At 40.4% G+C, this 14,382-nt stretch overlaps 1 protein-coding gene across 1 annotated transcript in view; it reads left to right on the top strand.

Moving 5' to 3' along the window:
• The window catches only part of LOC101442192 (NACHT, LRR and PYD domains-containing protein 1b allele 3-like), a 49,596-nt gene extending 39,302 nt beyond the window's left edge, over window positions 1-10,294 (top strand). Inside the window, exons 14-16 of the mRNA XM_012526682.4 lie at window positions 208-285; window positions 7,038-7,310; window positions 8,895-10,294. Coding sequence (XP_012382136.1) covers window positions 208-285; window positions 7,038-7,310; window positions 8,895-8,914 — 371 coding nt within the window. The 3' untranslated portion in view covers window positions 8,915-10,294. The remainder of the gene's footprint in view (window positions 1-207; window positions 286-7,037; window positions 7,311-8,894) is intronic.
• Window positions 10,295-14,382: the final 4,088 nt, after the last annotated feature.

The raw sequence follows: 14,382 nt of genomic DNA, 5'->3' as shown, positions 1-14,382 counted from the left end.
CTCTATTTTTAAACATCCACTAGAGTTTTTAGTACTAATATTGAGATCTGTTCAGTGTTCTGTCAATCTCTTAATCATCTGAACATCTGCTGAATCCATTTTCAATTTGTTTCTACCTGAAGGTTGACTTTTTCTTCACTTCATTGTAATGGTGGGTAGAAAATAAGAAACATAAGGGTAAGCCAATTTGTTGAATTTTTTTTTAAGGTAACAGGCGACGAAAAATGAGTAGCAGCTTGCCGGATGAGGTTTATGACAAAAGAATGAAGCAGGCTGACACTTCAGGTTTGTGTAAATGTCCCCCATGGCTATGAGTGAACTCTCCTGGTCTGTCTTTCCTGTCGGCACCTGCCCACGCACTCCTGGGTCGTCTCCAGCCGCAGCCTGGCTGTGCTGGCTGTGCTTGCCTTGGCCGAGACCCCTGTGCCCCAGCCCCTTAGGCCTGGAGGGAGGGCCTCCTCGGTCTGCCCCAGGCTACTTTTAGAAAAAAACAAAACAGTTTCATTGAGATACATTCACATGCCATACAATCCATCTAAAGTGTGTAGTCATTGGCCTTTAGTATAAACACAGTTGTGTGTTCATCACCACAAAGCATTTTAGAACAATTTCATTACTCCAAAAGGAAAAACTCCACACCCCTTAGCAATCACCTCTCAATCCCTCTATCCTTCCCAGCCCTACTTAGCCACTAATCTAATTCTATCTTTATAAACTGATTTATATTTACATTTTACATAAATGGAATTGTACAATATACAGTACTTTGTGTCCAGTTTCTTTCTCTTAGCATAATGTTTTTGTTTTTGTTTTTTTTTGCCTGATATTAACATCTTTTAACATTTACGTACATTTGTTCAGTTTCAAAGAAAAACATTCTTGTATATGCAGTATTACCCATATTCATATTTCACATGAGATTTCACTATGCTATACAGTCCCATGTTATATTTTTTAGCTTTCTTTCTAATAATACGTATGACCTTAGACTTTCCCTTTCTGCCACTTTTATCCCCATGTAACTAGCAATAGTATTGCTAGTATTGCTAGTTACAAATACTATGATGTACTTTCACCTTTTCTTTTCATTCCTAAAGATTAACAAACAACCATTTTACCAAAGTCCTTTGAAATGCAAAAAAGTGTTTAATTTTGAGGAGATCCCATTTATCTATTTTTCTTTTATTGCTTGTGGTTTGGGTTTAAGATCCAAGAAACCACCTCTTACCACAAGGTCTTGAAGATGTTTCCTTATATTTTCTTCTAGTGGTTTTATGGTCCTGGCTTTTATATTTAAGTCTGATCCATTTTGAGTTGTTTCTTGTATAGGAAATGTGATAGGGGTTCTCTTTCATGCTTTTGATTATGGATATCCAGTTCTTCCAGCACCATTTGCTGAAAGACTCTTTTGTACTGGTAATGTGGTCTTGGTAGGTTTGTCAAAAACCAGTTGGCCCAAACTAGTTGGCCATAGAGTTGGGGGTTTATTTTTTCAAAAAAAATTTTTTATATATATTTTTTAGAGAAGTTGTGAACTTACAAAACAATCATGTACGTGTGGGGAATTCCCATATAACACGCCTCCACCAACACACTACATTGTTGTGGAACATTTGTTACAGATTATGAGATATCATCAGTTTGTTACCAATAACTATGGTCTGTGGCATACATTTGGTATATTTTTTCTATACCCTCTTATTACTAACATAGTACATGTTTATCATTGATGCAAGAATATTACAGTATTATTGCTGTTAGCTATAGTCCATAGGTTACATTAATTGTATTTTTTCCACGCTTCTCTACATTCTTACCACTTTGCAGTAGTGATGCACATTTGTTCTAGTTCATAGACAGACATTCTTGCATTTGTACTCTTAACCGCAATTCTCATCCACCTCTGGGCTCACTATGTTATTCAGTCCTTAGATTATTCTCTAGCTTTCTTTTGATTGACATTTACATTCCTAGACGACCCTTTTTAGCCACAATCCCATTTGTAAACCAGCTTCATTAGTTCTGCTCACTGTAATGTCTTACCATCATTTCTATCCGTTTCCACATGTTTGCAGTCAAGTTAATTAAATCTTCTACATTCATTAAGATTGGTACCCCTTCTCAGCCCTCCTTCTATCTCCTAATAACATATACTCTAGATTTTAACTCAATGCATTTAATTCTTTGTATTTAGTTCATATTAGTGTGACCGTGAAATAGTTGTCCTTTTGTATCTGGCTTATTTCCCCTTGTCTTCAAGGTTCACCCTTGTTGTCATATGTGCTAGACCCCAGCTGCATTCCACTGATGAGTGGGCCTGTCTTTATGCCAGTGCTGTGTTATTTTGACCTCTGAAGCATTATGTTCCATGGTCAGACAATGAAAGTCCTCCCACATGGCTCTTCTTTTTTAGGATGCTTTTGGCTATTCAGGTGTACTTTCCTTTCCAAATAAATTTGTTAATTGCCTTTTCTGTTTCTTTAAAGTAGGCTGTTGGAATTTTGATTGGTATTGCATTGAATCTGTAAATCAGTTTGGGTAGGATTGACATCTTCACAATGTTTGGTCTTGGAATCCATGAACACAGATTGTCTTTCCATTTGTTTAGGTCTTCATTGATTTCTTTTAGTGTTATTTTGTATATTTCTGAATATAGATCCTGTTCATCTTTGGTTTGATCGATTCCTAGGTTTTTGAGTCTTTTTGTTGCTATTGTAAATGGAATTTCCCCCTGATTTCCTCCTCAGATTGTTCAGTACTAGTGTAGAGAAACATTACTGATTTTTGTGCTTTGATCTTGTATCCTGCCACTTTGCTGAATTTGTTTATTAGTTCTAGTAGCTTTGTCATAGACTTTCAGCTGGTTTGTATCCCTGGGTCTAAGGTGAGTTTATTGTCGGCAGCATATGGATGGCTCATATTTTTTTTTATCCCTTCTCTCAGCCTGTATCTTTTGATTGGGGAGTTTAATCCATTCACATTCAATGATATTACTGTAAATGCATTATTTACTTCTACCTTTTATTCTTTGGTTTTCATATGTCATTCATATCTTATTTTTGTCCTGTCTTTTTACTATTTTGATTATCCTTTCTGCTTGTCTTTTTTTTTTTTTTTTTTTTTTTAGATAATGGGCCTTGGGATTGAACCCAGGACCTTGTATATAGGAAGCCAGCACTCAACTACTGAGCCACATCAGTTCCCCAGAGTTGGTTTTTTCATTTGTTTGCTTGTTTGTTTTGTTTTTAGGAGGCACCAGGGACCGAACCCAGGACCTCCCAAGTGGGAAGCAGGTTCTTGAGCCACACCCACTCCCCCTTTCTGCTAATCTTGATTCTATACTCTCTCCAAGCCTCATCCTCCTGTCTTTTTCTTTGGACTGTAAGGCTTCCTTATATACTTCCTGCAAAGGCAGATTCTTTTTTACAAACTCTCTTAGTTTCTTTATATTTGTGAATATTTTAAACTTACCTTCATATTTGAAGGACAGTTTTGCTGGATAAAGAATTCTCGGGTGGCAAATTTTTCTCTTTTAGTATCCTTATTATTAATATATCATATCACCATCTTCTTCTCATCTTCATGGTTTCTGCTGATAAACCTGCAGTAAGTCTTACTGGGAGTCTCTTGCATGTGATGGTTTGCTTCTCCCTTGCTGCTCTCAGCATTTTCTCTTTATCTCTGACATTTGACGTTTTGTGTAGTATGTGTTTTGGAGTAGGTCTATTCAGAATTCTTCTGATTGGGTTATGTTGTGCTTCTTGAATAGGTAAAATTCATTTCTTTCATGAGTTGTGAAATTCTCAGCTATTATTTCCTCAAATACTCTTTCTGCCCTTTTCCCCTTCTCTTCTCCTCCTGTAACTCCCATGACACGTATATTATTGTGTGTCATGTTATCATTCAACTCCCTGATCCCCTGCTCAGTTTTTTCCATTCTTTTTTCTCTCTTCAATTTCAGCTGTTTTGTCTTTGGTATCACTTATTCTTTCTTCTATCATTTTGAGTCTGCTATTGCATGCCCCAATGTGTTCTTTTTTAAGATTTAAAAAAAAATTTTTTTTCTCTCCCCTCCCCTTGTCTGCCTGCCCACCCCAGTTGTCTGTTCTCTGTGTCTATTTGCTGTATGTTCTTCTGTGACCGCTTCTATCCTTATCAGCAGCATGGGAATCTGTGTTTCTTTTTGTTGTGTCACCTTGTTGTGTCAGCTCTCCATGTGTGCAGCGCCATTCTTGGGCAGGCTGCACTTTCTTTTGCGCTGGGTGGCTCTCTCTACGGGGCGCACTCCTTGTGCATGGGGCTCCCCTACACGGGGGACACCCCTGCGTGGCACGGCACTCGTTGTGTGCATCAGCACTGCTCATGGGCCAGCTCCACACGGGTCAAGGAGGCCCGGGGTTTGAACCGTGGACCTCCCATGTGGTAGCTGGACGCCCTAACCACTGGGCCAAGTCCACTTCCCCCCTAATGTGTTTTTGATCTCACTTATTGTGTCTTTCATTCCCATGAGCCCTGTTACTTTTCAATTCAGGTTTTCAAATTCTTCTTTGTGCTCACTCAGTGTCATCATTTTTTTTAAAATATATTTTTAAATTAAATTGCCTTTTTTTTTAAGATCACAAAAATCGTTACATTAAAAAAATAAGAGGTTCCCACATACCCAACACCCCATCCCCCCACTCCTCCCACATCAAAAGCCTTCCCCCCTCATAGTGGCACACTCACTGCATTTGGTGAATACATTTTGGAGCACTGCTCAACCACATGGATTATAGTACCCAGTGTCTTTTTGATGTCCTTTATCTCTTTAACCATATTGTCTTTCAACTCATTAATTTGATTTTGGAGACTTGTATGAACCTCACTGATTAGTTGTCACCCTGTTAGTTGCTCAAGTGTGGGCCATGGACACAGTAATGGGCTGTGGACCTGCTTCCGAGGGCCTTTGGTAGGCAAACTGTAAAGGACAGAAAAAGCCTTTCTTACCTTTAATTTCCTCACATATACTTACATAATTTGTGACCAGGTCTTTAGACTGTAGGGGCCTCATGTAATTTCCCAAATAAACCCTTTCATCAAAATAACTTTTCTTTTAGCTTTATTGTAAGGGAGTGTGAATCTCTAAAAGCAGATAACTTCCTACCCTGTGAAGCGAAATTAGATATTCTCTACTTTCTAGACCAGAAGGTTGGGAGGGTGAGATGTGAGTGATTTAACTGTGTGTTATTATATGAATGTTACTTTCATGAATGTCAAAGAAGTGAGGTCCTAAAGTTATTTTAAAAATCTAATTAAATTCTCAGATGTAATTCTCTCTATATTGAACTGATATATAGGAAACTTTTTTTTATTTCATACAATTGTCAGGCTATTTAAAATTAGGTCCCCTAAGAGGTAATTGGAAATAAATTAATTATCACTCAAATAGTGCTTAGAAAGATTAAGGATTTCCACCTGTTTTTGGTATTGTTATTTAGACAGCATGGTATTTAAATAAACAAATTAAGAATGATTAACTTTCATTTGGTATTTTCACATTTTTGGTGCTATCAAGTCACTGTTGTGGCATTATAAAACCAGCTCAGAGTATCACAGTGGTGCTTGTCACGGCTCAACCTTATCAGAACCACTTTGAAATCATGTTAAAAATTTAGATTCAGGGTCTGATACAGTAGGCTTGGGGATGGTCTTGCGAACTTGAAGTTTTAATAGATTCTCTAGGCAGTTTTCATTCCAGTACACATTTGAGAGCTAGGAGCATGCGACCATGCACTAGGCAGCCACTAGAGGGCGTGGGCTATCTTTTATAAGCTAGACATTTGACAGGAACAGAACCTGTGATGTGGGGAAGGGACCAAGTTAGAGTCACATTAATAAATTGGGGGCTGCACAGGAGCATAGGTATTGGGGGGGTACGTGATGGCACAGGAAGTACCCCTCTCACTTCTCACTCACTCTTAATATAGCTCCATATTTGCAATGTCTTGAGGATCCTTTACAGAAGCTTTGCAGCCAGCGAGCATCTCTGCCCTGTCACAACCAGCTGAAAAACGTGAAGGTAGAAAAACTGGCTTTACAAGAGGGCTGATATTTTTTATGAGGCCACTGGCTTGCATTGGCAAATATCTGCCCTTCCAAGTTTATGACGCTGTTTCTAAGAGAACACATAATACAAAAACCTTCCCATAACTTTTTGTGTGGAATATGCTTTTTTCACATATACCAGAAAATGGCATAATGGAGACTAGAATTCAGAACTTTTGCTCTCCTGCTTAGTGGTCTTAAGGTGGTGCCCATGTGTACGGTGCTGACATTTAGAGAAAGACACGAAAGTGGGCAAGGGTAAGAGTATATTTTTCTTTTGTCAGACACAAATTATTTTGTGTGTCTATTTTATTTTATTTCAACCTGACTTGTGTAAAGCAATCTCATTTTCTCAGGTTTTCATTGTGAACTTTTTATATCCCAGTATCATGTTATTTTTGAAATAATTCCCCTTAGTTCTTAAAATAGCTTGAAAAGCAGGGATTTGGGACCTTTAAATATTTATATATATTTACAAAGATTTACTTATCTTATTTTTTATTATTTATACCCCCTTACCCCCTACCCACCCTGATGGTTCGTTTGTCTGTCTGCTCATTATTTGCTCACCTTCTCCAAGAGGCACCAGGAACTGAACCTGGGACCTCCTGCATGAGCAGTGAGTGCCCAGCAGCCTGAGCCACATCTGCTCCCTGCTGGCTATGGCGTCTCCTGGCTTGTGGTTCAGTGTCTAGCTTGTTGTGGCATCTGCTTGTCGTCTTTAGGAGGCCCCAGAACCTGAACCTGGTATCTCCCATATGGTGGGAGGACACCCAACTGATTGTGCCACATCTGCTTCTCCTTTAACTATATTTTAAAAGCAAAAGCAGTTAAAGGCTTCAAAGCATAGTCCCCACCTCCCTTTTTTTTTTTAGTTAGGAGAGTATATTCTCATTTTAAGTTGCTTAAAGTGGTGGAAGTCCTGAATTACTAAATTTTTCTTCTGCTCTTAGATGGGGTGAAGACTGGAACTCCATTAACGGATACTCAGTTGCTTAAACTTGCTGAGAAATTGGGGAAGGAGTGGATAAAAATTGCTCTTGCCTACCTGGAGTTGGAGATTAGCGATATCGATGATATCCGGGAGAAGAATGAAGATGCTACCATCTGTAAGTTTAGGATGCTGAAGAAATGGCAAGAAAAGGAACAGAGTAATGCCACGGCCCAGAATTTATATAGCTGCTTGAAAAACGTTGTCTCCATCGGCGTTCAAGATGTGCTGGAAGGTGAGCAGAATCCTATCGTAACAGGTCATTTACGTGGACTCAGGTTTGTCTCTGAGAATAGCAGGTCTCTATTCCAGAAGGTGTTGCTTGGTTGGCTATCAGTGTGGGTTCAGAGAATTTATGCCAAGGCAGCAGTAAGCATGTGAATCACCCTATTCAAAGTAAAGATGATTTGTGCAGTGGATTCAAAATAAGTTCAAATACCAGCTCAAGTGCTGGCTAGCTTAGTGACTGCAGGCAAATTCTTAAACTGATAGTAAGCCTCTTTTCTCATCTCTCCAAAGGGTGCAAATATCCATATGTCCTGGGTTTGTTGTGAGGATGAAGGGGGTATGTGTATAAAGGTCTCGGCAGGTAGCAAGGCGTCCACCAGTAAGGGATGGAAAATGCCAGTGTGGTGCTTGAGACAGCTGGACGCCTTCCGTGCCTTCTGTGGTTTGGAAGCAGTGCTCAGGGAGGCCACGGGGTGGCACCGGTGAGCCTAAAGCAGGGAAGAAGAGACCTGGGAGGGCTAAAGGGAGTTGTTTCTGGTCTCAATCCGGAAAGCCACACAGTTCCTTCCTTTGTTTATAAGACCTTTTTGTGTGTGTGTGTGTGTTTTAATTGTTATGCCTGAGTTCAAACCAATTCAAAACTATGATTATTACATATTGTTGTGGTTTACAAATGTGGTATCACTTCTGAAGAGCCTCAAGAAGTCAGAAGTTTTTATTTGAAATTCTGTTTAGACTTTTTATTTTATAAAGAACATGAAAGAGGGTAGACACTCCAGAAATTTAGATGAAAGGTAAAAACGTGAGATTCTCTGTCTGGAGGCTTTTCACCCATGGTGCTCAAGCTTTTGCAACTCCCCCAGCTCCCAAACTGGGGTAGGGCCACTGACGTTTCTTACCCAGTCGTTGTGGGAGACAGAAGCCTCCAACAGACAGTTTCAATATCAAATATTTCATTCTTATTCTTGGATGTGTTGAAATTATGCAAATTACTGAGCCCACATGTGGAAATCTGCTTATTTGCATATAGGCATTTTTGCCTGTTCACAACAATGGCCATTGTTCCGTGATATCCAAATAAACACAGTCTCTTACAACAAAGGAAGGTTCCGAAGAAAACCCCCTACCTCACAAAGCCCTTTATAACACCCTTATTTTGGTTTATTTCCTTGCTCCTGACGTCACTGGACACTTGCTTGAAACAGAACCATAAATGAGTTTGGGACGGTTTTAAGCACTGAAAGGGACCTATGAAAGTTTTTTAGTACAATCCCCTCACTAAAGGGGAAAAGAATAAACCTAAAACCCCAAAACCCACCATTATTTTATGCCCAGGTAATGATTTAGTCAAAATAATGCGGTTGTTGGCTGAATTTTGTGTTTTTATCAGGATGTTTCAGCGGCTAGTTAACTGCGACCTTCAAATTGCAGTGACATTATCTTCAGCTCAGGAAAAATCAGTCGCTTCTAAAAGTGCTTTTTTGAAATAAATGAAAAGACAAATGATTTTCTTTAAAATCATGCCCCACCCATGTTGTTGTTGTTGTTGTTTCCCCCAACAATGAAGCCCTGAATTTTTCTCTTTCATTAGGTTTCTTACAGGAAAAGTGAGGTTTGGAAGACGAACTGAAAAAGGAAGCCTCAGGAACTTTCGTCTACAAAACACCATTTCAACTAGTAATTGGTTATAGTTAGATGCTACCTTGAACTTCACCGGCCTGGGGAGACAGTTTCTTTTAGTCAGACCTTGCACAACTCGTGATTATTCAGGGAGAATGGGAATGATAAGTATTTGGAAAACTTTAGATGGAAAACCACTCTGTACGGTCACAATTTTCCTCTTTGCACCTCCTGCTCACACCATCCCTTCCAGCTTCCCACCAAAACAAGCACACTAACGGGGCGTGCTTGGAATGCCTCCCCTCGGTCAGGTGAGGACTGCGGTGAATTTCCTTTGGGAGTCTGTGGACCATGAAATTCCTATCACGTGTTTTTTAGCGTTTGAGAGGTGGTGCATTTAAATTTGTACTTATTTAGTTTAGCTTCTTTCCTATTGGCATTAATCACAGAAGCGGTTCCTGTTCACAGACAGGCACACACACCCCTGGGGACAATCTCTTTTTGTGTGGGATACGATTTCCATATCTCACATTACTCACCTGTCTGGTTAACAGTTGGTTAAACTGGTACCTCTCAAATCATGTTCTGGTCCTAGAGCGATTCCAAAGGAATGCATGGTGATTTGTACCCTCCAAGGGATCTCCTTATCTCAGTAGGGAAGAGCATTTGGATCTGTAGAGAGTCTCTTCTGCAATCACGAAGTCAAACACTCACTTTCTTGACCTTCACCCTGGGATCATTTCCTTTCTGTGGGAAAAAGTGCCCCTTAGAAATAGCTTTCGCAGGACCAAGGGGAAACGGTCATCTCTTCTTGAGGAAGACTTGCCCCAGGGAATCATGGGCCACATTGGCTCTCGTTAATTGGTGAGACATTTTTTGTATGTGTAGATACGGTCACTATTCCCGAATCATGCATGTGGTGATTAACATTTTGAATACGTTTTGTTAACTTACTTGAAGAAGCCATGTATCACCATTAGTCTTCTATAGACATTGGCTGGAGAATAAAGTAAATCTCAATGAATTACTCAGAGAAACACGTTTTAAGTATAGTTTTGCCTGTGAAGAACAAATTCACTTTATCAGGAAGAACATCTTTTTAATTGTCAGGGATCCTGTGGAATCCAAATCATTGTCACTTTATGAGTTTTTTTTTTTTAATTGTATAATATTTTAAGAAACACATGCAATTTTAACATCCAGAAACATTAAATACTTAACTTGAATTTTTAATTTTTATTGTTTTTTATAATTTCTTATCAAAGGAAAAGTGTAACTTCAGAATATATATAATGCTGATTTCATAACAGTTTTCAACCTTTTTCAGACTATGGATGACGGGAAGAAAAATAAATCTGCATTTGTACAGTGCTAATGTTTTCTTTGTATTATTATTTACATGTCTATTTTTTTAATTTAATATTTTTTTAAAGCACCTCGTTCCTTGATCATTATTATCTTGGCTGTTCGGGGCGCTGGTTTTGATGCCAGCTCTCTGGTTCTCGGCCCGAGGCCTGGTGGGTGTAAACCAGGGGGGACTGGTTCACCAGGTGTTTTGCCCCAGCTTCAGGGGAATCCCCAGCCCTGACCCCTCGTCCTTTCTCTACAGGAAGGATTTTGTCCACCCCCCACCCCCATTGTGATGAGGCAGATTCATATTAGTTCCTCAAAGGTGCATCTCTCTCGTGGTTTTTCTGAATATCAGGGGACTCTCTCTGTTACTTTGTTAACATTGCTTTAGGGTGAAAGCTTCCTCCCCTGCTTCTCTGTACAGAAGCAGGTTTTCAGTCCCGTCTCTAAAGAAGCCACTGGTGTAAATGAGCTCTCCTGGTGACGGTGGTGTTCAGCAGTGGCCTAACCCTTTCCCCGTTCCTAGAAATCCTCCTTGGGGCGAAGCAGCACACGCTTGCCGGAGGGCTTGATGCCCGCGGGTAGCCAGGGACTTGCTGCTGGGATGGCGTTTGCAGTGGCCCACACAGCAGGGCTTCAGAAGCTCCGAGGACGGCCCTGCAGCTGCTGCCGCTAGAGACCCTGGGGTGGGATTCTTCCTGCTTCCGTTGTGGGACCACCAGCCGCGCCCGGAGCCCTCCAGTGGGTTCCGATCATCGTGTAAACCCCGAGTTGGGAAGCTTCGAGTCGGGCAGCCATCTCTATTCTGCAGAAATCCATTCTTGCTGTGCACGATCTCCGGCACGAGTTTCATTTTTTAGAAGGGAGGATGCACTGTATTTTCACAATAGTTTTATTTGCAAGAAAGTTTGGAAATCTAAAAGATGGTAGTGGTTTTAATTATAAAAACTTAACTATAAGGAGGGGCTTGAACGAGATCTGTGGATTTTGAACTTGTCCTCGATGGTGGAAGCCATTTGTCAAAAGAAATCTTACCTGGAGGCCTCACTGGTAAAGCATTAAAAAGTGCAACTGCTTGGGAGGGGAGGATCTTAAGGGGAGAGGAGGAAAACAGCCCTGCTGGATCCCCGCCTGCTGCGGTTAACATGATTACCAGCAGGTAACGTGATTGCTCTTGAACCTTTGTTATCCAGGAGTTTGTTTCTAAGTTATCTAAATAGCAGAGAAGTAAACCACTCTCTACTTCTCTTCAGTGTGGTTAAGTTTTTTGGCACATTGTTCTGAAGGATACAAACCACATCATCCCAAACCATAGGCATTTATTTTATTTTAGCTAAATCAGTAAGCATATGAATTCTGGATTTTTCTCCCCATCACAATCGTGTATAATTATTTTGACCCAAACAAGTATGTGCATTTAAGTTTTTTTAACTTTTTATCGTAATCAGAAATACTTTTCCTTTTAAAAATGAAAAACTTTGTTTATTCTTAGGTTAGAAAAGAAAGACCTGAGAAACATGTGGAAGCTTCTGAAGATTTCCCTTTCTTTCTCTACCATTGAGTGCCTGGGGCTGGGAACACGATGTAACAATGTGACAGTCCCTATACACCAAGTTCTCCCAATGCAGTAAGGAGATAATCGTGGTGGTGTTTGCATGATTATGGTGAAAGTGTTCCTTTGGCTTACTGTGACCTTAGTACGAGAAGCAAAAGGGTACAGTGGATGCGAGAACAGACAAGAACCAGGCTGCCCGGGTTCAAATCATGGTGTCTGCCTCTTACGGTGGGAGCCTGGATCTACTGTCTCAATCCCCTCATCCAAAAAAAGGGGAAACTGATAGTCCCTTCTCGTAGGGTTTTTGGAGGATTATAAGAGTTTGTGGTAAACACATCGATCAGCACCTGGCATTTAGTAAGCACACAAAAGTATTAACTATTATTACTTCTGAAAAAATTACATGAACATATTTTCTCTGATACATATTTTTACTGTCACACTCAAAGATACATAAATGTCACTGGAAGTTTTTTAGTTGAACTTACCAACTACTGCTCAACCAAAAAGTTAATAAATATCCAATTAAATGTCAATTTTTAAAAATTATATCTTTCAGGGACACAATTTAATTTTTGAAAAATGGGACTGAGTTTTTTCTTACTTAAAATATTATAATGCACTTTGCCTTAAACTTGGAAGGCAAAGTTGCTAGCTGGAACCAAAGGTTTAGTCTTCTGACAAGGCCAGCTGTCTGGGCAGGGACAGGGCTGGCTCTGTCCTTCGGGTGTCTGAGGCGCTTTTGCACCTCTTGAGTTGTCCAGTGTCCCCCTTGCATGTGTGGCCAGAATGCCCCAGAACTGTCCCCTTCCCCAAAGCTCTGGGGGGCCCTTAGTGGGGCAGCTGTCAGCTAATGCTGATGTTAATTCTCTGATTGTCAGTCTCCAGTGTGAGAAAACACTTTCATAGCCTATTTCCTTTAATAAAGATGTTGGTTAACTTCGTCTCTATTAGGCTATCGTTGTGCGGTTTTGCGGAGGGGCGGGGTTGGTCCTGCTGAATTACTTTGTACTTTGAAGGCAGGGACTCTTGCCCTTGTATCTTGCCCCAGGGGGCTTTCCCTGCTGAACCCCCACATGCTGCTGAGCGCTGAGAAGACAGGCATGGGTTAAGGTCTTCAAGCCAACCATCGAAGAGCTTTAAAAAAGGAATGCTGAGCACTGTGCTGTGCCACTGCATCCTCGCATGGACACCATGGAGCAGGCCCTACGGTTTTCTGAATTTCATAGATAAGGAGATGGTGGCATAGAGAGTTCACCCAATTTGGTCCATTCACCAAGCCCAGAGAGTAATAATAATTTTCAAAAATCACAATTATTGTGCATATTGTGTGCGAGGTGCTGGACTGATGCTTTGCAGGAGTTGATTTATTTCACCCTCGGATGCTTATTTGAAGAGGAAACAGGAAAAGGTTAAACAACTTGGTCATGGTACACCTCTTGTAAATTGTAGATTCAGGCTTGAAAGATAAAAGAAGTGGAAAGGGAGCCATGTAATAAAGAGCGGAATAGTCATGAAGCTGTTTCTTGGGCCAGGCATGGTTTTGGGGCATATGTCATGGTAATCTCTAGAACCAAAGTAAGAGCTGTGCCACGCTGTAAATGCCCCATCCACAGAGCAGACAAACTGCTTGTCTTTTTTTCCCGTGTACTCATAACCAGTGGTCGTCATCCCATGTGAAGAGGGGGAGCCCCTCTGCAGCCCCAGCTCCATCTAGCCGTCAGGTTCTTTCCACAGTCAGAGCTGCTGAAACTCCAAAACCTGAGACTTCGAAGTCAAGAAAGCCCTGTCAGTCACTTGTAAAGCACGCAGCCTTGCGAGGCATCACTCTGTGGACCTGGGCTGGCCACACACACTCCCTCTTGGAAATAACCTCACATTTCACAGGGATGAGGATTGGGATTTGGTGGGGAGGATGAACATGAAGAAAGGGGGCTGCTGTAAATACTTTGTTTTTTAGAGCCTTTTCATGACGAGAAGGAATATGATGAGCAAAGTACTAAAACTACGTGGTATTCTGTCAGGTGACTTTTAAAGCAATTATCTATGTGGTTTAGGCAAAAGTTAGGTATAATTACAAGGAAATGGGGTTTTTCCAGTTGTCATTTAGAAACAACTTCCCCCACAAGTGCCTGAAGAGTCACAAAAATTAGGATACTTTAATCAGTCCTCTTGATGATATTTTTTCCCAGTTGAAGAATATTCTGTATTTGTCTCATGCACAGTATGTTACAGGACTTTGATTAGTAGGGAAAAACATTTTTATGTATTTACTTTTAGAATCAGATGTTTGAACAAAAATATAAAGTGTGCTCTCAAAAACCATCACTCACTTGACTGCCTCAATATTAAAGTGTTTCTAGGCTTACTAGGCTCCCTTTAATGAGAGTAAAGAAACAAGGAAGCAAATGAAAACACTGTATCCTTTCTAAGGCAATTTCGTTCAAATTTCATAAAAGTTGAGTTTCCCCCTGATGTGTAATTGTCCCTTAAAGAATTCCAATTACATTACAAAAATTTGAGAATTATTTTAATTCAGTATCATTTTATTTTT

Source organism: Dasypus novemcinctus, chromosome 4 (assembly GCF_030445035.2).
Source record: "Dasypus novemcinctus isolate mDasNov1 chromosome 4, mDasNov1.1.hap2, whole genome shotgun sequence".
In the NCBI taxonomy this organism is placed as follows: Eukaryota; Metazoa; Chordata; class Mammalia; order Cingulata; family Dasypodidae; genus Dasypus; species Dasypus novemcinctus.
This window is presented reverse-complemented; position numbering and strand designations above follow the sequence as displayed.